Source organism: Podarcis erhardii (assembly GCF_964252035.2).
Source record: "Podarcis erhardii genome assembly, chromosome: 7".
Taxonomy (NCBI): Eukaryota; Metazoa; Chordata; class Lepidosauria; order Squamata; family Lacertidae; genus Podarcis; species Podarcis erhardii.
In genome coordinates, this window is record NC_138511.1 from 52171537 (window position 1) to 52198345 (window position 26809).

Below are 26809 nucleotides of genomic sequence, written 5' to 3' on the forward strand. Positions count from 1 at the left end.
TAAAGATGTTAAAAAGCATCGGGGAGAGTATCGCACCCTGGGGCACTCCACACACCAAGGAGTGGCGGGATGACAATTCCCCCCCAAGCGCCACTCTCTGTCCTCGACCAGAGAGAAACGAGTGCAGCCATTGAAGGACTGTGCCCTGGATCCCCACGTCGGCAAGGCGGTGGTCCAGGAGTTCATGATCGACCATGTCGAAGGCTGCTGACAGGTCTAGAAGAATCAGCAGCCCCGAACCGCCTCGATCCAGCTGCCTGCGGAGATCATCTGTTAGGGCGACCAGAGCCGTCTCGGTCCCATGACCAGCGCGGAAGCCGGACTGGAATGGATCCAGAGCCGATGTTTCATCCAGAAACCTACCAAGCTGTTCAGCAACCGCTCTCTCAATCACCTTACCCAGGAATGGAAGATTCGAAACCGGGCGGTAATTGGATAGATCTAAGGGATCTAATGATGTTTTCTTTAAAAGCGGGCGCACCACTGCCTCCTTCAGTTCCCCTGGGAATGTCCCGGTGCCAAGGGACAAATTGATGTTATCCCCCGGGGGGGGGGGCGCACCTTGTTTGGACACGCTCTAATCAGCCAGGATGGGCACGGGTCGAGAGGACAAGTGGTGGGCTTTCCAGCTCGGAGGAGTCTGTCCACATCGGCTGGGGATATCCGGTCAAAGTGGTCCAATACTGGACCCGAGGACAGTCGAGGGGCCTCCAGTTCCTTTATTGTATCCAAATTGGCAGGGAGGTCATGGCGGAGCAACAGGACCTTCTCCGCAAAAAAGCTCGCAAATGCCTCACAGCTGTGTGTCAAATTGTTATTTAAATTTGGCTGTCCTTCGAGGGACGTTAAAGACCGAATTATACTAAATAATTGCGCCGGGCGAGAGCTAGCGGATGCAATGGAGGCCGAGAAGTAGGACTTCTTAGCGGCCTTCACTGCCATCTCGTAGGTTTTCATAAAAACCCTATAAGATGTTCTTGAAGCTCCGTCACGGGCACCCCGCCATACTCGCTCTAGCCGTCTGAGGTCCCGCTTCATTTTCCGGAGCTCCTCGGTAAACCAGGGAGCCCGGTTTCTGCGGGGTTGCAGAGGGCGCTTAGGTGCGATCTCATTGATGGCTGCCAGGAGCTGGGTATTCCAGCCCTCAACAAGCTCAGTCAACTCCAGAACTTCCCTTTTAAACATTTTCCAAGACAACAATGCACACTCAGATGACAAAGAGCTCATAAGCCACTTACTCTCAGCAGCTAGGAGTGTCATAACTAGACACTGGAGGGACCTGTTAGGAGTAAACATAGTCCAACCCTACTAGGAAAGCTAACCAACAAATTGAAGCTAACCAGGGGACAAACAAAAGAGGATGCCTTCACCCTGGTATGTTGTTGTTGTTGTTGTTGTTGTTGTTGTTGTTGTTGTTGTTGTTGTTGTTGTTGTTTAGTCGTTTAGTAAGTATTGGAGCCTCAGTTTCAGGATCTGTCCTTCCAGTGAGCACTCAGGACTGATTTCCTTAAGAATGGATAGGTTTGATCTTCTTTCAGTCCATGGGACTCTCAAGAGTCTCCTCCAGCACCATAATTCAAAAGCATCAATTCTTTGGTAATCAGCCTTCTCACCCTGGTATAGCTCAAACAAACAAAACCCACTGCAATTGACTAAATGCAACCAACTAAGCTGTGGATTCTCCAGTCTCTCGCACCGCCTTCAAAGAAACAAACAGACAAATGAAGGACCTATCTTCACAATGCTGACACAAAAACTGCACGTATACTAAGCAAAAGAATGAACGTTTATCCCCTCCTTTTTTCTCCCCCCTCCGATTATTTCCCCCCACAACCTCACAATGTGTATGACAGCAGTGTCTCACACTAACTGTAACTGACCTGTAGAAAGGACTCTGTGAATTGAAAACGGAAACATTGCATGTACCCTTGTTAACTATGGAAATCCTTTAATACAAACATTTTTTTTAAAGGCTATGTTGCTAAACTGCTACTAGTCCAGGCAGTGCCAGCTCTTAGTTTTGCAACATTGTAATTGAGATATTGAGACATGACCAGCTATGTCATCATAGCTTGCCTTTGGCCTATTAAATGCTACAAATTGCAAACTTTATAATACAGTACCTTGTTTGACTTCACAAATTCTGAAAGATTAAAAAGCTGACTTTTCACCAGTTGAAAACCAATTTTTTTATTCCTTATTTTAAGAATTTGTAAGCTGTTTAGTATAAACTATCTAAGCAATGAACAAGAGTATACAAAAATACATAAAATATAATCAATAATGAAGCAGAATCACAAAACATAATAAAAATCCATCATAGATGTTATCAGCTGCAAACTAAAAAAATAATTCAGCTTGGAAAGGGCCAAGTGGGGAGAAAAAAAGATAAATTCCATAATTCTGGTGACACCATACTGAACACATGGCACTGCCAGGAAGGCCTCACCACCTGAGTGCAGAGACAAGTACCCTGGTTTTTATACAGAGATGCTGCAAAGATTTATTTTTATTTCCTTTGAGTTCTGAGGTTGCTCATCATGTACAGAGCACCTGAAAACAAGTACGTAAGCAAAATTTTTGGAAAATTGCCACTCAGAGCAGGGTGTGGTGAAAGTTGATATCTTTAATGTGCACTGCCAAAAGGCTAGGGTGTGACCTGGAACAGAAGGTGAGGGGAGACAGAAATCCTTGTTAATTTGTTGAACAAATCTTCATGGGGAAGGGGTTTAACCTTAAAGTGCTGCATCATGTTGATGTGGAATATAATACTCCCTGAAACATTTTCATGAGCCAAAGGCAGAATTTACAGCAAGGAAGCATTACAGGTATAAAAACAATAATGATGGCTTGTCATCTTTTATATAATACAATTAAGCAATACTTCATTAGGACTAACATGGGGATGTTTTCTGGCAGATCACAAATCTTCATAGAAATAAGTTAACCTAACTGTGTCTTGGTGCCGTCAGTTGATACCAAAAGCTACCCATATAGACTTCAGCAGTAGAGAAATCTGCAGTCATTTACATTGACTTGCAGCAAAGGTCACCTGGTGGCTTTGGATCTGTGTGTGTTAATGTGGATCTGCCCCCATAATAACTGAGGGGGTGAGATATAAAGTGCAAAAGGCTAACATTGGCACAGAGTGCTATTCATGCCCCTCCTTCAGCTCCCTCAAGGTGATTTTCTTCAGACTTGGATAATTTCCTGTATTCTTAGTTTTTTTTTGGGGGGGGAGACCTTGGACAGTAGACGGAAGGTGAGGTAAAAGTGGCATAAGTAGAGAAAGCTTAGCACCTCAATCTTTGTGTTCCTTTTGTGGTTTCGATTCCATACCTGCCCATTGTTTTACATATAATTGAGGCAGGTTGTCATTTAAAGCCATGTATCTTCTGTCATCAAGTGTACTTGGGCCCTGAACTTTGTCATTAGTAAGATAACACATGATACAGAGCAGGATTGTTAATTACCTCTTCCCTGTGGTAAAGGAGTTGGGTGTATGTGTGCCTGAGACGCAAATCAAACTGAGACTTCTCTTTAAATTGCAACACCTAAACAGACCCTGAAGTGTTTCCAAAAGTGGCTAATGCTGCCTTTGAATATAGGCATGAGATCTTCATTCCAGGTCCTATTTATGCCTGTGTAATGTGTTTACTGAAAAAGATACCATTCTTTTGTTCAACCTTAAGCAATAGCATTCTGCTGACTCAGTCAGTGTTTACTTGAGTGATTTGTAATAGATTTGTATATCTGATATTACTAACATTTTTACTTTGTGTTTTGATATCCTGCCTGGTAGCTGATCTTTCCTTAATGAGGAGATGTAATTTCAGAAGTATATAGCTTATTCTTCCTATATGCATACACACAGAGAGATAGCTAAAGAGAGAGATGCCTAAAGACACTTCACAGACCACCTGTAGCTCTGTGTTATGCAAATCCCACTTCGTGTTATATACAAACACTTAAGGTTAAATATTAAAGGTCATTTTGATGATGAATAAGACTTGTTAAACTTTCAGCAAAATGATTGCACAGGTTTAACTTTGTAACCATGCCCTCTATAAGCTTTCTGCTTGAAATGGAATGCAGGTCATTACTTGTGAGTTGATCTACTGGCCAGTAGGCAACCTAGCCTATTGTTTAAATCTGGAAACCTTCAAGTCAGTTTTACTCCTAAAAGAAATGAAATGAGAATAAATTAGGGGAAAACTCTTCCTGCTGTGTATTTCTTTCTCCTTCCCATTTTGTTTTTCTGAGCTGTTTTCAGTTGCCATTGAAAGCTCAGAGATTACTTCATTACTGCTGAGGCCTGTTGGCATAAAACCTCAAAGGCCCTGCCATTAGCTGTCTGAGATTACACATTGTGATAAGATGGAACTTGCAATATGACTGAGAGACAGTATTGGACTGAAACCTGGGAGACTGGGGTTGTAACCGCCACTCAGCCTTGAAGCTCACTGCGTGACCTTGAGCCTGTCACTGCCTCTCAGCCTATCCTACCACATAGTGAGACAACACATATGCACCTTGAGTTCCATGGAAGAGAGATGAGATATGAATGTAATAAAATGTGTGAATGAATGGTGTCTCCAGATCAAAAAGGACATGTGGGAATGAGCATTGATTTGCTGGATCAAATTAACGACCAACTGATTCACAATGCCCCCCCCCCCCCCCGTTGCAGCCAGCAGCTCACAGACCTAAGGCTTCACATGCCCCTAATGGATGGATAATAATTTCCCATTATAGCATATATCAAGACTATTCAATGCAGGCATTGCTAAGTATGTTATATTCTTGTTCTGGCTATCCCTTATACAGTGGTGCCTCGCAAGACGAAAAGAATCCGTTCCGCAAGTCTCTTCGTCTAGCGGTTTTTTCGTCTTGCGAAGCAAGCCCATTGATGGCTTAGCGGATTAGCGCTATTAGCGGTTTAGCGGCTTTTAGCGGCTTATCAGCTTAGCGGATAAGCGGCTTAGCGGCTTAGAAAAAGGGGGGGGAGGGGAAAAAACCGCAGGAACTCGCAAGACATTTTTGTCTTGCGAAGCAAGCCCATAGGAAATTCGTTTTGCGAAGCACCTCCAAAACGGAAAACTCTTTCGTCTAGCGAGTTTTCCGTCTTGCGAGGCATTCGTCTTGTGGGGCACCACTGTATCTGCTCCAGTACAACTTATACCTTTCCCTATTCCAGGCCTTTCGTTGTGGCTGGCAAAGTGTGGTCTCCCTTAAGCATCCAGATTAGTGTGTGGTCATTAATGAACGTTGTTTCCCAGGAAATGTGTGAATTGTTTTGCAACCTTAGGTTTATATCTGATTGGATTTGGAAAACTTTATCTTTTTATCACTTGAAATAATTCTGTACAAATCCTGTGCTATGAACTGAGCAGATTTAGTGTGTATGCATAGCAAATAAGAAATACAGTAATGTGTTGATCAAAATTCCTGTTAAGAAAACAGAGTTAACTTCCTATATTTAACAGCTGGCATGAAAGAATTTTATGCTGTGCACTAAACATCCACAGGCTGATACCATTAAGTGATACTACAGACTTAAACAGCTGCTTTTTCTCCTTTTCTTAGTACCTCTGTTTAATAGTGTGTGTTCATATGTAATTGAAAAACCTATTCTGAAAGCTGAGAAATTTTTGTATGTGACCTTCCTTTGTTTATGTCTTGTTCTAATCATTTTGTAAAAACAGCTATGTTTTCTGATTTCAGAACAAAGCTGAACTATAATCCTCCAAAGGATGATGGCTCCACATATAAAATTGAACTTGAAGGGATATCTGTTGATATTATGAAAGAGATTTTGGACTACATCTTCAGTGGTCAGGTTTGTGTTTCCAAGGTTATTCCTACATATCTCTGTATGTCAGTTCTAGTCATAATCTACACCTTCAAAAAACCCTTTGAATAGAATGGGCAGAAAGTAGATTGAGGCAGGATGTATTATCTGAGTGGCTGGTCAGATCCCAGCCAAAGTAAAAAAAATTCTCATGCCAGTGCAGCTTGAGCTTGAGCTGCTCTAACAGAAAGAGTTCCTTTATATCGCCAGCTTCAGTCCAAGCTTTGGTGTTTGCTGATACCAGTGGGGCTTCCTGTAAACTCCATTCAGCAGATCAGTGCTAATAACAAGCCCTGCTTTGGGCAGAGATGATCTGTGCTACAAAGTTCCTAATTGCAGCTGATACCAAATAACACAGCCAATCCCATGGGGTTTGCTTTCACTGCCAATCAGCCACATCGACAACAAGCCTCACTTGCAATTAGGAGAACACTTCAAGGCTCCTGGTGGTTCCTCTGCATCTGCCTCTCTCCCTGCACCATACCTAATGTCAAATATGGTGGGTGTTGTTTGGGGAAAATAGCCTTGCAGGCCAAATTGTTAACCAAATCGTCAGGCCTAATTTGGTCCACAGGCCAGAAGTTCCATACTCCTGAAGTAGTGGATTGCAGACCAGTTTCCCATAGACTATCTCATCCCTGTTGCTTGCTGAGATTCTTGCAAAGTTTGCTAAATGAGGTGGAAGCTGGTCTGATCCTTACGTTATTTATCAAGAGGGCACATTGCTTTGGTTTAACAGTTGAGAGATTGTGAACATGATCTTACATACAGTAAAAGCACAAGAAGACTGCTGGATGAGACCATGGGTCCAACTAGTGTAACATCTTGTTTCTCGTAGTGGCTAGCTAGAAGCTTTTAGGAAGTCCAAATCCTGGGTGTGAATGCAAATGCCTCCCCATGTTTCTTCCCCCGTGACTATACTATACCACCTATCAACCTGCAGGTTTCGTTTAGGTGTCATGGCTAGTGTCTTTTCACAGACATATCCTCCATGAACATTTCTGATCCCCGTCTTAAAGTCATGTAAGCAAGTGGCTCTCACCACATATTGCAGCAAGCAAATTCCAGTATCATACTGAAGTCATCCTACCTCTGACTCCAGGAGTCACTTTATATCAGAGATGATCAATGTGTAAATGTGTGACAAGTGACACAGGCAGTATACTGGAGGTGGAGGAAAGAAGGCCCATGGCATAAGTACAGCATACACTTCTACTTCCCTCTCCAGTGCTGTGCTGTTACCTTCTCACTAAAGTAGAGGCAAAACTCCACCAAGCTACGAAGGGGGAAGACAGTTAGTTGCAGTAATGGACACTAGTGCTGCACTTTCATACTTGAAACTGAACTAGTTGTAATTTCCTCTCCTCCAAAATAAACCTTTTGCAGATCAAGCTAAGTGAAGACACCATCCAGGACGTTGTGCAGGCTGCTGATTTATTGCTGCTTACAGACCTAAAAACTCTGTGCTGTGAGTTTCTGGAAGGTTGCATTGCTGCTGAGAACTGTATTGGAATCCGGGACTTTGCACTACACTATTGTCTGCGTCATGTTCATTATCTTGCCTCTGAATATCTGGAAACACACTTCCGGGATGTTAGCAGTACGGAGGAGTTTCTGGAACTGAGTCCTCAGAAAGCAAAAGAAGTGCTGTCCTTGGAGAAGCTGAATGTTGGGAATGAAAGACATGTTTTTGAAGCAGTTATTAGATGGATCTCCCATGACCCTGAGTTAAGAAAGGTACAGAATTTGAAGTTACGTAATGCTGCTTCAGAAAAAATAATCAGCACTTCATTGTACTTGGGTGCTTCAAATTGCAATGCATTGTGGGATTTGGGTCCGTATTGTAGACTACTGATGTTACCAGGATCATTCTGTCTGTACCCAGACATTCTGCACCAAGAAAAGCTGAATTCTGCAGCATATATAGATTAATCTGGCCAAAGAACTTTACATGTTTTGTTTACATTAATTTCCTTAATTCATTCTACATTTTACTAATTTGTATAATTCTAGCAATGCCTAGTCATAGAGAGGAGCAAGTTGCTGTATAGTGGACTCCTGTCTTCCCCAACTATTCAGCTGCCCCTTGAGATTCTGAGATGTAGGAAGGTATTCTTCACTCACTTTCTAGCCTATTTTCTCAGCCATAAGGACTATGAACTTGTTTTAAAATGAAAAATTAGATTAAAGGAAGCTGATTTGTGCACCTAGTGCCATATTATGGACTTCTGCAGAATTGCAAAATAGAGACAGCCCTTCATATTACCAAAATAATGCATATGCTGTAGCATTTTTCATGTCAGTGCTTCCTCTTCCAAGTCAGTATATCCTGGTGTTGTATAAGCAGGGATTCTGAGAAATAAGCTTTCCATAAAGCCATATGCTCTTGTGACTGTTTTATGATTTGGCTTGTTTGTTTGCCTGAAATATCTTTCTGCCTCTTCAGGTTCACATGAAGGATGTAATGTCAGCTGTGTGGGTATCTGGGCTAGATGCTACCTACTTGCGTGAGCAAATGATGAATGACCCACTGGTACGGGAGATTGTCAAAGAATGTAGCAACATTCCACTCACTCCGCCACAGCAGGGGGAGGCAATGCTAGCATCTTTTAAACCCAGAGGATACTCAGAGTGCATTGTCACTGTTGGTGGTGAAGAAAGAGTGTAAGTGGCTCAGGCATGCTATTTCAGATCTCAGAAGTGGATGGGGGTTGGAGAGGGATGATACTCGAGTAATTGTCCTATTGTTGGTTATATTTGAGATTAAGCTGCAAAACTACATTGTGCTTTATTTTTTCTTGTATGCCTTATAACTATGAGTTGTATCCAAAGATGCACTTTCATTTGTGGGAGGTTTCTTCTGTTCACCAAAAAGGTAGTTTTGCGCTTGGACCAAGGTGTTGCACAAGGAAAATAAATAAACCAATTCCAGATATGTTCTTCTGTTGTGCCACCTCTTGCACAAGTGGAAGCATGAAAACTATTCTAAAGCCTACCTGCTACAGTGCTGTGTGCACTCTTATGCAAGTTAATGTGCAAATGTTTGTGCAACAGGGCTAACAGCTATTATCCTTCTGCCCACTGTTCCTTGAATCCTGCCCTTTAGCAGTGTTACCAGTGCAAGGAAACAGGCATTTTTCTTCTGAAGCAAAGGGTTATGTGCCTTTGACATGCATACTACACATACCACCATTTAATTGTTTATAATATCCATTCAACATGAAGAACTTGTAAACTGGCCAAAGACAAAGGTATGTGAGCTGAAAAACATAGAAGGTGACTGACTTATTCAGAGTTCATTTATTTGTACAAATTATTGTCCAAGTCACCAATGTGTGAAGCCCTGTGGAAAACCACCTCCTCAAAACACTAAGAGGGAACAAATCACGTTTTATTTCTATAGGAATACTTCATAACCCATATCTCACCATGCTGGAGTACCAGATAACCTTGCAACCATGTCTACAAAAACTGCCTGCTCACTGTACTTGTATGTACAGTAGCCTAAAAGATAGAAAGGAAATGTGCAGCTTCTGTGACTTGTTGCTTAGAGGCATTTGTCACTCAACACAAGTGACTAGACAAGTGGCTCTCTACAAGCCTGGTCTAAACACACGTGCTTGGCAGAATAGAAATGCCAGGCCACAACATCTAGCTCAATATTGTCTGACAGTGGTTCTCCAGGTTTTCTGACTGCGGACATTCCCAGCCGGGCCTGGAAGTGCCAAGGATTGAACTTGCAACATCTGCGTGCAACCTATGTGCTTTACCACTGAGCTCTAGAGCCTTTCTCCTGACTTGCCTGACCTATTGTGCCACCCTCCTGCCACACACACAAAAAGGATTTAAGTCTCAAACAAAAGTCAGTATAAAGCATACAAACAGAATGGATGCTTCTACACTGAAGTAGAAACCCCATCTCCTCTGCATTGTTGGGTTCTAATCAATATTTGCTGTATGGGGCAAGGTTGCTGAGTTAATTTATTCTTTTTCTCCTGTTCAGATCCCGGAAACCATCAGCAGTAATGAGGTGTATGTGCCCTCTTTATGATCCTAACAGACAGCTATGGATAGAACTGGCTCCTTTAAGTACACCTAGGATAAATCATGGTGTGCTTTCAGCAGGTAGGAAAGTTATTTGTTTCTTTAGTAGGAGAATACAAGGCTAAATCTGTTAACTCAGGGATCAGCAAACTTTTTCAGCCGGGGGCCAATCCACTGTCCCTCAGATCTTGTGGGGGGCCAGACTATATTTTTTGGGGGGGGGAATGAACAAATTTCTATTCCTCACAAATAACCCAGGGATGCATTTTAAATAAAAGGACACATTCTACTCATGTAAAAACACACTGATTCCTGGACCGTCCGCGGGCTGGATTTAGAAGGCGACTGGGCTGGATCTGGCCTTAGTTTGCCTACTGATGAGTTAACTGTTTTCAAAACCAATATTGTTTGTTTGTTTCTTTTGCTTCTTTGATCACAGCCTTGGAGAATATTAACCTGTGAAATACTCAAGAAGGTTCTCAAATATTTTGGAGGACAACCAAAGGGTGGAGACTCAGTTAGAGTCAAGATTGGCAACATATTTGGTAGATCCTGCATCTGTCGTTTGTCCTCCCCTGCCCCCAAAGCTCAGGGAACTTTCCATGAGAAGCAAAGTGTCACCACCAAAAGATAACATTGGCAAAACAACAGCCACAACATATGTGTATCAACTTCTTTGGAACTTCCTCATATAGTATATACTGTATACAAATAAAATAAAATTCGACAAACTTGGCAATAGGAAAACTACACTCATTCCAGACTTTCTGTGTTGCATCACATATTCAAGCATCAATAGATTTTGTAAGAAAGAATTTAATCAGTTTAAAACTGGTATCAAAACCCATGTCTTTGAAGTATTCTTATAAGGTTTGAACTGCTGTTCGGTATCTAGTAGAAACTTGTTAAACATGTTCTTACAAGAACGTTCTGCTTTAAAACAACTGGAATCTTGTTCTGTGTTATCTCCTAAATGAAAGAATAAAACTGTTCCCAGTATAACATTTTTATTTTTATACGTTCATTGGAATATAATTTCCACAAACTAGTGTTCAAGCCATCTTTCACCTGTTGCAATACATATATTATAAGGTATAAAGACTAAGCAGCAAAAAGAAAGAAATATCAACACTGATTTGGACCTGTAACTGCCCTAATTCTGGATACCTGATAAAAGATCATGATGGTCATTTGTGATTATGGCTTCCTGGAACCTCTATGTTCCAAGGCAGTATGAATATTCATTGGTGGGAAGCAACCACGGAAGAGGGCTGTGGCCTTCCATGTCCTGCTTGTGGGCATCTGTGGGTGATAGACGTCTGGTCTGATCCAGCTAGGCTCCTAGTTGTCATGAATACCAGCTAGATGTGCCACCAGTGCAACTTGCATTTCCAAATCATTTTGTCGTCTGTTTTTCAGAAGGGTTCCTGTTTGTACTTGGAGGTCAAGATGAAGATAAAGCCACTTTAAACTCTGGAGAAAAGTATGATCCAGATACCAATTCATGGAGTTCTTTACCACCAATGAACGAGGCAAGTCCGCCTTTTTGTTAGCCGTCACCCCCACCCACCCCAGTTTCTGCAGTTTTGTTCTGATCAGATCTTTGGATATCCATTTATGTTGGTTAACAAAAACTAGGATAGTTATTTCTGTTAAATTCTTCAGTTTCTTTTGTAAGTGAATTTAATAAATGCTACTCTACTTATTTCCAATAGGCACGGCACAACTTTGGCTTGGTAGAGATTGATGGAGTGCTATATGTTCTGGGAGGCGAGGATGGAGAACGGGAACTCATCTCTATGGAGTCCTATGACATTTATAATAGGACTTGGACGAAGCAACCGGACTTGACAATGATTAGGAAGGTAGGAACTAAGCAAAAACAGGATGCTATTTTTCAAACTGTTTCTAAACTGCTGCATTTGGTTTAATGTTGCTTGACTTCTGAGCTGCTCACTTCTACACTTCTTTCTTGTGTTCCTAAGTTCAGAAAGGTGGATAAATCTCAAGCTGATACAGAGCAAGGTTGAATTCCAGAAGAGCAATCTTGAGCCAGATAATGGCTCAAAACACTTACCTCATCAACTGTTGTATTTTCTGTTTAAATTGCATTAGGAACGGTAAACTTATTATCTGTTGGTTAATGTGTGAGAGAACTCCTTCCCCTCCCAGAAGTATTTTGATTTTAAAGGGCTCGTGCTTCACTTTATTTTTTTTCTTATTATTATTACTGTCTGACATATACATTAACCAGATGACAAACGGTGCATGATAGCTTTGGATTTTGCTTTTTTAAGATTGGTTGCTATGCGGCTATGAAAAAGAAGATCTATGCAATGGGCGGGGGTTCGTATGGCAAGCTTTTTGAGTCCGTTGAATGTTATGACCCAAGGATCCAGCAGTGGACAGCTATCTGTCCTCTAAAAGAGAGGAGGTTAGTAAATTACTAGTAACACGTATCATTGCCTTAATCCTGCATACCATCCAGTGCTCCACAGGTGAAAACAGAGGCACATATATGTGTTTATAAACCACCCTTATTTCTTGCAGCAAGGATCGTTTCCTGAGATGCTACATCTCCCTAATTTACATGGTCTACATAACTGACCACAGTATTGTTGTTGATGTTGTTATTGTTGTTGTTATTAATTTAAATTTATATGCTGTCCTTCATCAAAAAACTACAGGGTAGTTTACAACATGGAATGCAAATGAAAGTACATAACATGATAGCTATACAATGTGAAAATCAAAACAATTATATAAATTATTATAATAAGAAATATGTAATAAAATACAGATTCTCATAACAGCAACATCATAAGAACTAATGGATTTCAGAGTGTAAGCTGCAACTCAAAACACTGTCTATTGATAGGCAGTTATGGTTGCAGATTTTGTCTGTGGGATGTTGCCTTTAGTTTGTGCAGTTGATTGTTCCCTTTTTGGAAAACTGAATTGCATTTTTTGAAAATAATTCTTAGTGTTTAAGTTGCTGCTACCAAGGGAGGAACTTGTTAGGTCTCAGGAGTTATGGTAGGTTTCAATGGATATGAGATTCATAGACAGATGAACAATGGGGATGGCAAGGCAGCTTAGAAACAAATAGTTATACTTTTCTAAACAATCAATAAACTTATAAGATTAAAATAATGGGGACGTGCAAGTGTGAAAGGCTTGTCAGCTCAGGTAGCTGATGTTGTGGCTTTTACATGTGTGTGATACTGTGATCATACTGTCCTCTGGTTTTCATGCCTTCACCTATACAGCATGTATTACAGTGGTACCTTGGGTTACGAACTTAATTTGTTCCGGAGGTCTGTTCCTAACCCGAAACCGTTCTTAAACTGAGGTGCGTTTTCGCTAGTGGGGCCTCCTGCTGCCACCGCCATACAATTTCCGTTCTCAACCTGGGGCAAAGTTTGTAACCCGAGGTACTACTTCCGGGTTAGTGAAGTTTGTAACCTGAGGTGTTTGTGACCTGAGGTACCACTGTATTTTCCTTGACTTCATGTTGCTTTTATTTTACGAGTGACGGGGTCTCTCTTTTTTATAGCATATATCTCATTACATTAGGCCATAGTTTCTTTGTTTTAAATCACTCCAAATGTTAGTAGCTCTGTCAAATTCTGCTTAATGTCAAGAGAGCAGGAATTCTGAGGTACTCTGGACACCCAAGATTCCTCTTACATCTTTTCTTTTCTTTCTTTTTTTTTAAGGTTTGGGGCTGTGGCCTGTGGAGTTGCTTCAGAACTCTATGTCTTTGGTGGAGTGAGAAGTCGTGATGACAATCAATCCAGTGAGATGGTGACGTGTAAATCAGAATTCTATCACGATGAATTTAAAAGGTAAAAACTGCTAAGATAGCTCACTAACATGATCTTACAGCCTCTAAAATAGCTGTTGACCTTTTTATCACTTACAGTTTAATTGAATAGTTGTAATGCAACTGCATAGGGACGCGGGTGGCACTGTGGGTAAAACCTCAGCGCCTAGGACTTGCCGATCGCATGGTCGGCGTTCGAATCCCCGTGGCGGGGTGCGCTCCCGTCGTTCGGTCCCAGCGCCTGCCAACCTAGCAGTTCGAAAGCACCTTCGGGTGCAAGTAGATAAATAGGGACCGCTTACCAGCGGGAAGGTAAACGGCGTTCCGTGTGCTGCGCTGGCTCGCCAGATGCAGCTTGTCACGCTGGCCACGTGACCCGGAAGTGTCTGCGGACAGCGCAGCCTATAGAGTGAGATGAGTGCACAACCCTAGAATCTGGCAAGACTGCCCGTACGGGCAGGGGTACCTTTACCTAATGCAACTGCATATGTGGAGGTGCCCTGTAGAGGCTGTCTTTTTCTGAATCTAGCCCAGCACAGTCTGCTCTGATTGAGAGTTTGTAGAGGTGCTGCCAGACTGATATATTTTCCAACGCTGACAGTAACCTGATATTATTTAGCCAGGGACCGTCTGCATGCAGTACATGGGCTCCATTGCTGAGTTATGGTCTCTCCCCTTTGGGGGAAAAATATATATATGCCCTGTTGCATGAGTAAATCTAACCCCTGGCATTTTTTCCAGATAGAATAATAGATTTATTGTTATGAAGTATTAGTGTATGCCAACCTTGTTTGGTTTTTCATTTAAATCTTAACTTGACCTGTAAGCTGCGTCTGCATAGTTTTCATGTGAACTGGTTCAAAGTTCTTGCTTCTGTGGGTTATGCCTGAAATAATAAGCAAGACTGAATACATAACAGTGGTGCCATACTAATTGTGTAATGTTAATCTTCCTGTTCTGGGAGCATATCTTTCTAGACATGTGGTTCCACTTGTTTACATCTGTTAACCAGAAGATGGTGCTATTTTACAAGGATAGACTGTTTTCTCTTCTTATAACTGTGTGCCAGACAACCATTTTTGTATCCCTTCTTTCTTCCTATACTGGGACTGCAAGCTGCTCTTTTGTTCGTGCACATCTTTAAAGTTACTCAAGCAGCTCTGTGCTCTTAAACACATGCCAGCAAACTTGCTAGAGTGAATACAGCAGAGGAGGAAGAGTGGCTCAACAGTGAGGATTAGAGACATTGCAAGAAATTAATGAATACAAATATTTGAACCATATATTTAGATTTTGAGTTGCTGGTCAGCCTAGCACAGCATTGTCTGCTCTGACAGGTGGCAGCTCTCAGATGGAGTTGTCATACCACCTGAAATCCATTCATTTGAAGATGAGATTGCGCCTACAACCTTCAGAATCCACTGAGTAATGAAGCCTCCCATCATGTAAAGGTTGACGCAGTATTTGCACTAAAAAATGGAGCACTGACAAGGGCAGGACACAGGAAACAGTGTACATTTCAGGCACTAATTGTACAAAAGAAAGCTTGTATGGACATTTTTACATCCACCTGCTTTATCCACGAAAAGGATTCTGGTATGCATTCAAGACCCAACCTAGATGAGTAGGGAGGTAGGCCTCGAGGTGTAACACAACATCAGGTTAGAAATCCTATTCTTAAGATATCCACAGACTTTCATTCATTTTTTTTGCCTGGGGTGAGTAAATTTGTGAGGCGAATATCTTTGGCATCTGTGTGTCTCTTGGTTGCAAAAAGCCCTGTACAAATTATACTTTAAAGGTTGCCTTTTCTTGCAGGTGGATCTACTTGAATGATCAGAACTTATGCATCCCAGCCAGTTCTTCGTTTGTGTATGGAGCTGTGCCCATTGGGGCTAGTATCTATGTGATTGGGGATCTTGATACAGGTTAGAGTCTAAACAATATATCTTGTGGGTTTTTTCCTTTATTGTATGTATTTGTTTCTCAGAGGACATACTGTAAGGCAGAGGTAGCTAATGTGCTCCTCAAGAGTTTTGCTACTTACATTTTTGGAGTACTGATAGTATGAAACTCTTTGGTGATTCCATGTTTAATTCTTTAGTTCTTTTGTAGCTTGTTCCACTTGCTTAAAATTAAATCCCACACTTAAAATATATAAGGCAAATTAGGGGAGGAGACTTCATTCACCTTTCTATCTGAGTGCCTTTTGGAGAGCAACCATGCTAACATTAACAATGTTAATGAACACTGTTGATGTGAAATTATAGCTGGGAAAGCAAATTATCTTGTTTTCACTTATTTAAAATAAGTATAGCCTAGCTTTCTTTCTTTCTATTCTATCATGCATTTTGTTCTAATAAGCTTGACTTGTTCAACCAAACTGAGGGTAATTCACTTTTGCCACCGATCCCTGTCTCTTTGAAAAAAGTAGCCATGTTAGTTCACTTCAGTAAAAATGACCATTCTGTGACATCTTAAGTAATTTTGCAGTTCACAAAAGACTCATGTGATAAAGTTGACTCTGGTCAGTGAAAACTCATTGCACAATAATGCGTATTCTGGGATTTGAAAGCACCATGTACTACTTGAATTGCATTTATCTGCCTTGTTCATTTATCTGTTTTGGCCAAGGCCTTTTTTTGTATATTCAGAGCAGTTAATCTTGCCAAAGGATTAGGATATCGGCATTCTCTCATCAGCTTGGCAAGTGAGTCAACATAGGCTCCAAAAACCATCTGTTGGTCATGTTCAGCCTTTACTCATCCATCCAGTGTTTTCCTCACGTCTTTAAAAACAGTCACTGAAAACTATGACATAAAACGAAATTTTGAAGCTTTCTGCAGTATCACTGCTAAACCACTTGTCTGGCTTCTTCCCAAAAGACAAGCCCAAATGTCATCTCAAGAGCCAAAGGTGTCCATTAATGCTGCATTTGTTGCATCTTAGCCTTTTAACATATAAAACCTTTTCAGACCTGTGCTATACAAACTTTAAGGGGGAGGGGTTGTTCTTAGGATTTGAATAGTTTATATGTTGCTAGCTCCTGTTCTTAAATGGTCCATCATTGAAATACCACATTCTGTATTCTCAAATAACATTTTACAACTAACAACTATCTGTCTCTTTCTTGGTATGTTTAGGGCACAGCAAATAGGGGAGGGGGTTGGGTAAAAAATGTCAGAAATAAATATATCCTTAATCTGCATATTTGCAATAGAGCCTTCCCATATAATAACAGTGTGAGATGCAAAATGCATTTGTTTTTGAACTTGGTATTGCTTTGCATTTTTTTAAAGTGAGGGAAACCCAGTTCGGCAACAGGTTTCCATTTCGAATTCCACTGGTGCTATTGAGTAAATCTTTTCCCATATGCTGTTTAAATCCTAAAGCTAAAAATATATTTCCTAATAGGTACCAATTACGATTATGTTCGAGAATTTAAAAGAAGCACCGGAACTTGGCACCATACTAAGCCACTCTTTCCATCGGATCTTCGCCGTACTGGATGTGCAGCTTTGCGTATAGCAAACTGCAAGCTTTTCCGGCTCCAGCTCCAGCAAGGATTGTTCCGCATCCGTGTTCCTTCTCCTTGAGAGAACTTCAGAAAACAGAGGAGATGGGAATAATTTGAGAGGCACTCCACCATAACAATATATCTTTATATAAAGGAGAAACAAACATCTTGCGGCAGAAACTTAAACTGTATGCTCGGCTTTGGTATGGTATCTGTCCTGTTTTTTTAACTGCTTAAATGCTTAAGCCTCAGCATTTGCTTTGGGGCAAGTCATTGTACATTGAGAAACATGGTTGAGGAGGTATCTTAAGTTCAGTTTATCTAAAGATACTAAACCATGCTATTGAAGCAGTTCCTTTGCTTCAAACCAGGAGGAGTGGATTAAAAAAAATGAAACCTATTGAAATTGGGATGGTGGGGGAATCAGTAAGGGACATTTTCATCAAGGAGAATTGTTACAAGTAACTTTGCTGTGTTGACATTAGATGACATTGATAACACAGGAAATCCTGTATGAAAACCGATTTCACTAGTATGCCAAAAGAGACTGTTAACTCTACTGTGGAGAAAGATGGGCAGTTGCACCTTTTACTTCAAGGCCTTCCTGACAATTTAAGGCCTGTGCCTGAAAGGATAGAATTGTACATATGTCACTTTTCAGTGTGTTTTCACTCCTAATAATCTTTTTAAAAACATACCAGTATGTTTAAAATGGACTAAACTGAGCTAAAGATTTCAGTACAGTAGAGAACTGAGAGTGACACAGATTTTTTTGTAAATCTTGTGTACGTCAAATGATCTAAAATGGTGTGTCATATGTGGACCAGCACAAAGCCACATGCTGCAGTAACCACTCACTTGAAAAACAGTGAGTGAGGTTGGGTGGGTGGGTGAAGGCTGGGTTTTCCAGAATTGCCATGCTATTACTATCAGCCAGTTTACGCAGCACACAAATCTGATTCTGATTATTATTATTTTTAAAAGAGAAATACAATGCGTATTTTTCCAAACAACTTGAAAGTTGCTGCAGGTTTACAGGGCTGAAAACTTTAATACCTATACTAGTGCAAAAAGTGAGGAATGTAAAAGACTGATTTTTAACTTGTGGGGAGGGTGGGAGTGGAACTATTAAACAGTAATACATTTCAGACTTGCTCTGGAGAATTATATTGGGATCAAAAGCTGGTGTACAAATGACCTATTTCTAAGATATAGTCTTACTGAGTACTGTTGAACTTTAGAGTGCAGTTATAGTGAAGTATTTTTTTCTGGGTTTTTTTGTAACTTTTTGCTCACAAATAATAATATTTAATTGATAGCAATTTTTTGCTGGTAGAACACTGTTTACCTCACTACTGAAACTTTATTTTGTTACTTTGTTAGTGAAACACAATAATTTTAAAAAAGAAGAAATGGAAAAGGGCACAGTCTTGCACTACAAACTTTGCAAACTATATCCTTATAAGATTTAGTGCTTTACACTTTGGAAAGTTGTAGGACCTCAGCTGTGCCTGTTGCACTGCAGTGTTGCAGGGCCAGATGTTGCTCTTGTTTACGCTACCATAAACCCAGAGGGGTGCCTGCTGTCTTAGAAGGTAACACTGAAAGAGAAATGACAACTAGTACCACACAACAATGCTGTATTAATTCTGTTGGAAGAGACACTCCAGAATCTAGGAAGTTTTAACAAGAGTAAGCACATTTTAAGCCTCATTTAGTTCAAGAGAAGAGATTTACCACGCAATTTTGTGCATGTCTACTGTGAAATAAGTCCCATTAAGTTCAGTAGGTCTTGCTCTTCAGTAACTGTGTTTAAAATTGCAGCCTTAAGCACATGCTCAACATGTCCACTGTATGTTAGCTTGATCATGGCATTCGTTCTTAATAAGATAGGTCAATCATGTCACACTTACACAAAGAGTGTATTCTATGCATTTATGCCATTGCAGATACAATTCAGAAATTGAAGTATCAGAATTCTGACTCTGCTCAGAGGTTACAATCCAAAATAACATTTGTCTTGACACATGCAAGCAATGGAACCACAACTCTGCCCCACTCCCCAAACAGTGGGAGCTGAGAGATGCTTCTAAGTGCATTCATATAATACTATAAACTATTTTCTCGTCAACTTCAGAAGTTTTGCAGAAAATCCAACGGCTGCAATTCTCGGGTAAGCCACCCTCTTTTACAGTCTCCCAATTTTCCCTCTCAGCAGCAAGTGGCCAACTTATTCTGTAGCAGCTACTTATTCCTTACAGGCAGCTATTCCCCACCCCGTTATGCTTTGTGCTTTTGTGTTGAGGGATTCTTCACATATTTTCAGGCAGAACAAAGGTCTAGCGAGGGATAATCTTGAGTTGCTTATGATCCTATTGGGGTGGCAGCATAGGGAATTTACCAGATAGTTTCCAACTGAATCCTTACCTGTGTGTTGTCCTCCCTTTGGAGTTAACTGAGATGTACTCCAGTCTAAACATCTGGACCAAAGAAGACCAGTTTATGTACAAAAGTAAGAGGGAGACAACTAACAAAAGGGGGAGATGTGTCTATTGTTTGCTTAGCTTGTGAGAAGCTGGTTCATTAGAGGTGATTATGAGTTTCGTTCATGAGTTATGCTCTTTCGGGTGGAGTTTTTGGTGTGTTTGCAGCTCTGCCCTCTTAAATTTGCTTTCTGCATGTCTGTCCCTTTGGAAGTTAACAACTGGGAAGAGTGCAGGAGTGGCCAAACCACTCCAAGGAGCCTTTCCTTTCCATGGCCCAAGGCTGCCTGTTTCGCCAAGTAGCAGGGAACATCCTAATTCAGCCTTCTCTAATCCAGTGCCATCCTCGCAACTGTTTTGACCTACACTCCCATCATCCTTGACTAGCTACCACAGGGTGATGTTTGAAAGTTTAAAAATCTGGAGGGCATCAGGTTGGAGAGGGTTGCTAATTGTTCGGAGAGGCTGTCCTTGCCCTATCCATGTTTATAATAGTGAAATTCTAGTGCACCTTACTAAGGAACAAAATTCCATACAGTGAATCTTGTGAGGAGCAATCTTATTTTGATTTCGCTAACATTTAAAATAAATAAATAAATGCAAGGTTCTTGTTGAAAGAGAAACTGAAAACATAATTTATAATGTATTCCTAAGGAGGATATCTTAGTCTTCTTGCCTGTGAGCTGCTGCACAGGAAATATTTAGGGTGAGATGCTGCTACTGCTATGCATTGCATTGTTAAAGCACACTTAATTGCAGAATACAGTCACTCAAACCAGCATTGACAAAAAGCTGTTGGGTACATGTAGTTGAACAGAGGGGCAGCGTCTGATTGGGAAGTGACTAGTAATGAGTTGCATACACGGGTACTGTATTGACAGTCACTGCAGAGCAATTAAGTCAGTGCAATTTTAGGTACCTAATATTTGGTTTTGAGCTTTTCTAGAAGAACTTGCAGCTGATGAGTTAGTACAGTAGGACTAACTGGTCTCATTTGCCAGCCTTGGGATCCTACAGTTAGCTACACAAGGAAAAGCTTCTCTGTCTACCATCATGGCCATGTCTGTAGAATCATTTTGCCAACTTGGATCTTGGAACCAAGTAGATGTTGTGACAGCAGACCTGTGTGCTGGAATTGGATTGCTGCCTCATAAAGCAGTGTTGTAGCAGCGACTTAAAGCTGGTGGGAGTGAGGGCGGAAAGTAACCTGCCCCCACCTTTTCTCCCCTCTATCACCTCATTCTCTCTCTCTCTCTCTCTCTCTCTCTCTATTTCTCCTCGGGAGAAGCAATTTCAAGGAGAAAGGCATTGGAAAAAGGGTCCGTTTTCTATTTGTGGCACTACCATTTCTAGTTTTGGCCCCTTAAAGACTAGGGTGCAGGTTCTGTTTATTCCACTGGACCCTGCACAGAATAATATCCAATCCTTTGTTTTGAGTTTAGCATATGTTGCCTACACTACCAATGATGGCTTGATCTGTGGCTTTGGTTGCATAGCAACTATTTATGCTTCATTTTGATTGTGAAGTAAGCCTTAGTTAGCATCGTGCCATAGGTGTGCTTCTGGATGTAGATCAAAACTACTTGTTTATCTTATGCAAACTCTGCTTTATGTTCAGTTTGGAAAGAGCAATCAAAGCCTGTTGAAAATCTGATTGGAATCACCTCTGAGATCCTGGTTTAAAATACAGTTATAATCAATTTTATCTTCACAATTTTAAAAGATAAGTGGAGAGAATATGAGCCACATTCTGCAAAGATTGGGATGTATATCAGAATCCTTAAAGAGACAGCCAGTGGTACAAATAGGAATATTTATTTATTTGTTACCGTTTCTCTCCTCGATACTTTTGTCAATATAAAGCTTCTGAAAGCATGGAGCCTGCATTTGTTGCACATAATGCAGTATGCAATAACGAAAATAAGTGCCAAGAGTTCTCTTTCTACGCAGGTATTGTGGATCTCATCCGTTAGAGCACAGGGATGTTTAAGACCTTGAGCTGCGAAAAGAATGGTGGAATTCTTTAGTAAAGAAACTTTGCACATCTTAGAACTGTTCAAATCAAAGTTCTGCAGGGTCTTATTATTTTGTCTTAATTTATACTCCAAAACTGCCTCAGAAAACATCGCTGCCTGTAGGGCATATGGGCACTCTACTGCCCCATTGGTATTCTAGTGCCATGCATTTAAATAGTAAATGGCAGCTGACCATTTTTATTTTTAACTTCATATAAATATTTAAAAGTGTGAACTTGATCCATTCCCTGTGGGTGTATTTGGACTCATGGGAAGGCATCATCATAGGTCTCATTGCAGCCTGCTTCTCTCCATCTCCTTTCCATGTGCTCTGCAGCATGCCAGCAATCGCTCTTAATGACAGCCTGTTACTCACAATGAGTATTTCCTGGCCAGGGCCCTTAGAAGAAGAGAGATGTGGCTGGATGTGTATGTGAGAGCTGCATACAGGACTCTCATTGCAAGTTATGGCTGAGAGCAGCAGTCCACATACCCCAAGGAAGAGTGAAAAAGAAGAGAGTCCTTTGTTGATCCCCGTGTCAGTCCCCTCCTGAATCTGCAGCTCTTTCCACTGGGCAACAGATCATGTCCAGTGCAATTTATTTTAACTGATTTTGCTTACAGAAGGAAAGTTGCACATCTCAGGTTCTGTAACCCTAAATGTGAGTTACCATAAAGGGGCAAGAAGTACTGATCAACTATAAGATTCATGGACCTCATGATGAGTATATATCATTGTGCTTCTCCCCTAGCCTGATTGTTAGACATTAAAAATGCTTCCGAAGCGTTCTGGAATATTTGGAGATGGGGTCGTGTCTTGTTTTTATCTATTTTATTTATTTATTGGCCTTGGTATTCCACTGCAATATCAGTAGGAGCAGAAATGAGGAACTGAAAAGAACTGCAATTTATTCTTAATCCTAAATTAGCCTGTTATTAACTTGTTAACATTATGAAATTGTCAACATTTAAAATAGTTTTGAGGTATTTTTCTTCTAAAGAAGCCTCAATAGTAAACAGGAAGGTAGGATTTTTAACTGTTACTTAACTTATTTTATCAAGTTCTCTATATCCAACTGTAAAGGACAGGTGTAAAAGTACACCTTAAATTACAAATGTTTAACTTGCTGTGGGTGCAGTCCAGAGTCATTAAAGTTGGTCTTCCGTTTGACCAACTTGATATGCATAGGATTTTAATGTTGTGGTCTTTGCCTTTTTATTGTAAAATCATACTGACTGATTTTAAAGTCTTGGTTGGTTTTGAAAGTTTGTTAACTAGGAATGAAAGTAGCTGCCCCTTCTGAGTCCATACCTAACATACACTAGATTCTCCAAATAAAACATTCCTCATGCTCTTTGTTAGAATTCACCATTTTAATACTGCTTTGGCTGATGTAACTATTTAGTGTGTTTGAATCACCTGGGGCAAACTAGGCAATGCCAATTATCACTGGCATTTAACGCTGCAATCCCATACGCCCTTACCGAGGAGTAAGCCCTTTTGAACACTGTGGGGCTTACACCTGAGCTGACATGCACAGAATTGCACTGTAAGTATTCTTGCTGGATAGTTAATGTGTTAAGTGGGTATTTCTCTATAGGCGGCCTGTGGGTTCCCTTTAATACTCTTAGTAACACAAAAAGGAACAGTTACTTAGCTTAACAGGAAGAAGATTGTGGAGTGGCATTTTTTCTTCTGTTATTTCTTTAGAAGCTAGCAGAAGGCCCATCATTACAGTGGTGGTGTGTGTGTGAAAGTAGGCTTTGCATATTCCAAAGGGTGCAGAGCAAATAGATGTTGAATCCTGCCAGGAATACAGTGTGCAGGACACCCAGAAGAGAGGTTTTGGTGTTACTGTGCCATTATCCCCAAGTGAAGAGGCTGATGCTCTTCTACTTCTCTGTTCCAGCTGCCATCCAGACCCTCTGAGTCTCCATCACTTACCAACCCCTCTGCCAAAAAAGGGGGAGAGGGCAAGACCCCTTCCATTTCCATTAACCCAGTTGTGTTATATCTAGTTTGTTAATCACCTGAGACTAAAAAGTGGTTGGATATAAATAAGCTGAAAAGCTATAGTTAGCTGTACAGTGTAAAAATGAAATTCAGCATTCTGCTCCATATCATGTTTTGATTTCAACTGCACTGAAGTAAAAATTACTAGTGTTATGTCATAGCTTGAATTTTTACTATTAACTATAGCAAAATAAAACAACCAACAGGCTAAAGCAGGAATTTCCAGCCTTTGCTTCTCAGGAAAAGCAGAACGATTGCTTAACATGTGTGCAAAGACAACCTTTGCTTACCCTGTGTGGTACAATCAGTTGTGTTTTTGTTCTGCTTGATACCAAGAGCCTTGTTCTATTCTTTAAAGGTGCTATTTTGACATAACTATTGAATTCTTTAACACTATGCTTGAAAAAATCGAATTGATCCTTTACTTGAATGTTAGCTATCGATTGATGGTGAGTGGTTGCTCCTTTGTTCTTTCTTAGTTGAGGTCAGGGAAATTGTCCATATTTAAGGTACAACTTTTCTCTGTGAACAGCCTGTATACTGTCCATACTTACACCCTTCATGAAATAAAATAACTGCCCTTCACTGAACAATAGGCTTTTTTATCTAAGTATTGGTGTAAAATGTTGAAGTTTTCAATTTACATGGGGACTCTTTCCTCATGTATCTCATTCCTGTGAAATAGTTTTCTTGAGTTGCATCCAGTTCCCAGGAGGTGTCAGATAAGTACGAAACATTTACCTGATTGATTCTTTTTTTAAAAAATGTTACTTTGAATGCACTGTACCTTCCTCTTGTAGGCTTTTGAGAAGTCCTATACCATTTCACTAACTATTAATCATGGAAAGTTAAGCTGCCCATCCCCAAATACAGTGAAGGTAGGGTATTAAAGAGAGGCAAATTGAATGTTTGTGAAGTTTTCTGAACTTAATCAATGGGGGAAGGAACATGCCCAGAGCAGTTTCAGGCAGGTTGATTTTGGTGGCAAAATGATTCCCCACCTGCTTCCCCCTGTTTGCATAATGGCCCCACTCTGGATTGAAGCCAACTGCGGCTGCTCTTCTTAAAAAGGAGAAAGGGCAGGCCAACAATGTCTTGTCTCTTTTGGAGGAAGTTGAGTGGAAGTTGTGCCTGTTATGCCTAGTTGAGGAAGGGGGAGGCTTTTATAGAGGTAAGATAAAAGCAGGCAGCAATACTTTAGGTTCCCTTCCCAGTTTTGGTGACAGTGGAGAAATATGAATATAATCTTCCATGCCATTTATGATCTCCCTGGGTAGGCTTGGTGTGGGGAAAACCTTTCAGTCATTCATTATTATTATTTTTAACCAGATGTCATAACCATCGGGGTGAAAAACACAATACAGTTAAATCGATTGCTTCTTTGTCCTCAGGTTGTCCTTGCAATTTCACTGCATCAAGGCAAGGCTGCTATTTTAGTAGCTTTCTTATCATTGCCTGATAAGGGAAAGAAAGAAAAAGAACGTAACATGGATCAATAATTTGTTCATGTGTTCTGAACCCTCTTAGTGGAGCCTCTCATTTATTGACACCTCTCTGACTAAGTTTTTTGTTTTGTTTTTGCACTGGGATTTGAAACTTTGTTTTTATCAATAATAATTATAGTTTGTCTTCTTCAAGCACAGATCCATTCCTGGCTGCCACAGGAAACCCCACCAGTTGGAGGCTGCTTCATATTTTGGCAGGATGTTTCCCATCAGATCTGTATTTCTTCAGTGTAGGTTTGGTTTGCTCTATGCAGGGGTAGGCAATCACCTTCTAAATCCGGCCCGCAGATGGTCCGGGAATCAGCATGTTTTTACATGAGTAGAATGTGTCCTTTCATTTAAAATGCATCTCTGGGTTATTTGTGAGGCATAGGAATTTGTTCATATTTTTTTTTCAAAACTTGGTCCGGCCCACCACATGGTCTGAGGGACAATGGACAGGCCCACGGCTGAAAAAGGTTGCTGACCCCTGCTCTATGCTGTAAGGCTGCCTGCTATTCTGAGCTACACATTTGCATCCATCCAACCATTGGATACAAAAATGAAATGTACTCAGACTTTTCTAGTATTCAGGATGTCATAGCAAAAAGACAGATTGTGTGGTTTAAATTTTTTTTATAGAGAATATGGGCCCAATTTAATGATAAATACATGCATGTAACAAACCTCCAATAGATCTCCACCCTCACCCATTTTCAGGGGAAAAAGTTTTGGTAGGGCTTAACATCTTCCCTACCTATCATTTATCTGCCTTTCCAATTCTCCTCTCCGCCAGGCAGCTGTGTATTTGGGGTGGGGGGGTATTGAGTGTCTGTTGCACGTGTTTTAAATGCAGCATCTAATTCAACCCTCTCTTTTCCAGTTGGAACTTTAGATGTTTATTCAACTTTAGAAAGACCTACTTACATTATCTTTATAAGCTAATGCCAACTTATAGCAAATTCAGGTAAATCTCTTTTTTCCTATACAAATCCATAGTGGGCAAAACTATGACAAGAACTGTATGCAAGAGGAAGTTAGCAAACCATAACCACCTCTCCACCTTCTTGTTCAGCTCAGCTATGCAACTTTTGTTTGTATGCTCTTCTGAAAGGACTATGCAGACAAAAGAGAGCAACAACCTCTAACTTCTCTGTAAATACCTGTGCTAAGAAATGCCTTCTGCCTCACCTCATTTGGCTATTTAGCATCTCCAGTCAAAGTGATTAGTCCAGATTTGGAAGGGAGTTGGTTTCTTGTTTCTGCTGAAATGCGTTCAGAAATGCAGAGGGGCGGGCAGGCAGACTGGCTAGTGGGTTTTGTGTGTGTGTTCCATTTACCTCTGAGCAAGTATTTCATGTCATTTGTCGTGTTTGAGCTGCTTCACTGTTTCACTTAGCACAAATGAAACTAATTGTTTTTTGTGGTCTCTTGTTAATCTAAAAATTGCCTTCCAGAGAAAGTTGTATGCATATAAGCTTTGTTGAAATAAATGGGAGAGCACTGTTTTTAACCCTGTATTTATAGCAACATTTGTTTCAACAGGACTTCAGTGCAGCTAATTTTCTGTGGATT

At 40.7% G+C, this 26809-nt stretch overlaps 1 protein-coding gene across 1 annotated transcript in view; it reads left to right on the forward strand.

Moving 5' to 3' along the window:
* Positions 1-19448, forward strand: part of GAN (gigaxonin) — a 33806-nt gene extending 14358 nt beyond the window's left edge. The window contains exons 2-11 of the mRNA XM_081871986.1: positions 5725-5839; positions 7238-7588; positions 8298-8515; positions 9855-9976; positions 11315-11427; positions 11611-11760; positions 12193-12329; positions 13615-13743; positions 15540-15649; positions 17136-19448. Coding sequence (XP_081728112.1) covers positions 5725-5839; positions 7238-7588; positions 8298-8515; positions 9855-9976; positions 11315-11427; positions 11611-11760; positions 12193-12329; positions 13615-13743; positions 15540-15649; positions 17136-17317 — 1627 coding nt within the window. The 3' untranslated portion in view covers positions 17318-19448. The remainder of the gene's footprint in view (positions 1-5724; positions 5840-7237; positions 7589-8297; positions 8516-9854; positions 9977-11314; positions 11428-11610; positions 11761-12192; positions 12330-13614; positions 13744-15539; positions 15650-17135) is intronic.
* The last annotated feature ends 7361 nt before the right edge of the window (positions 19449-26809 follow it).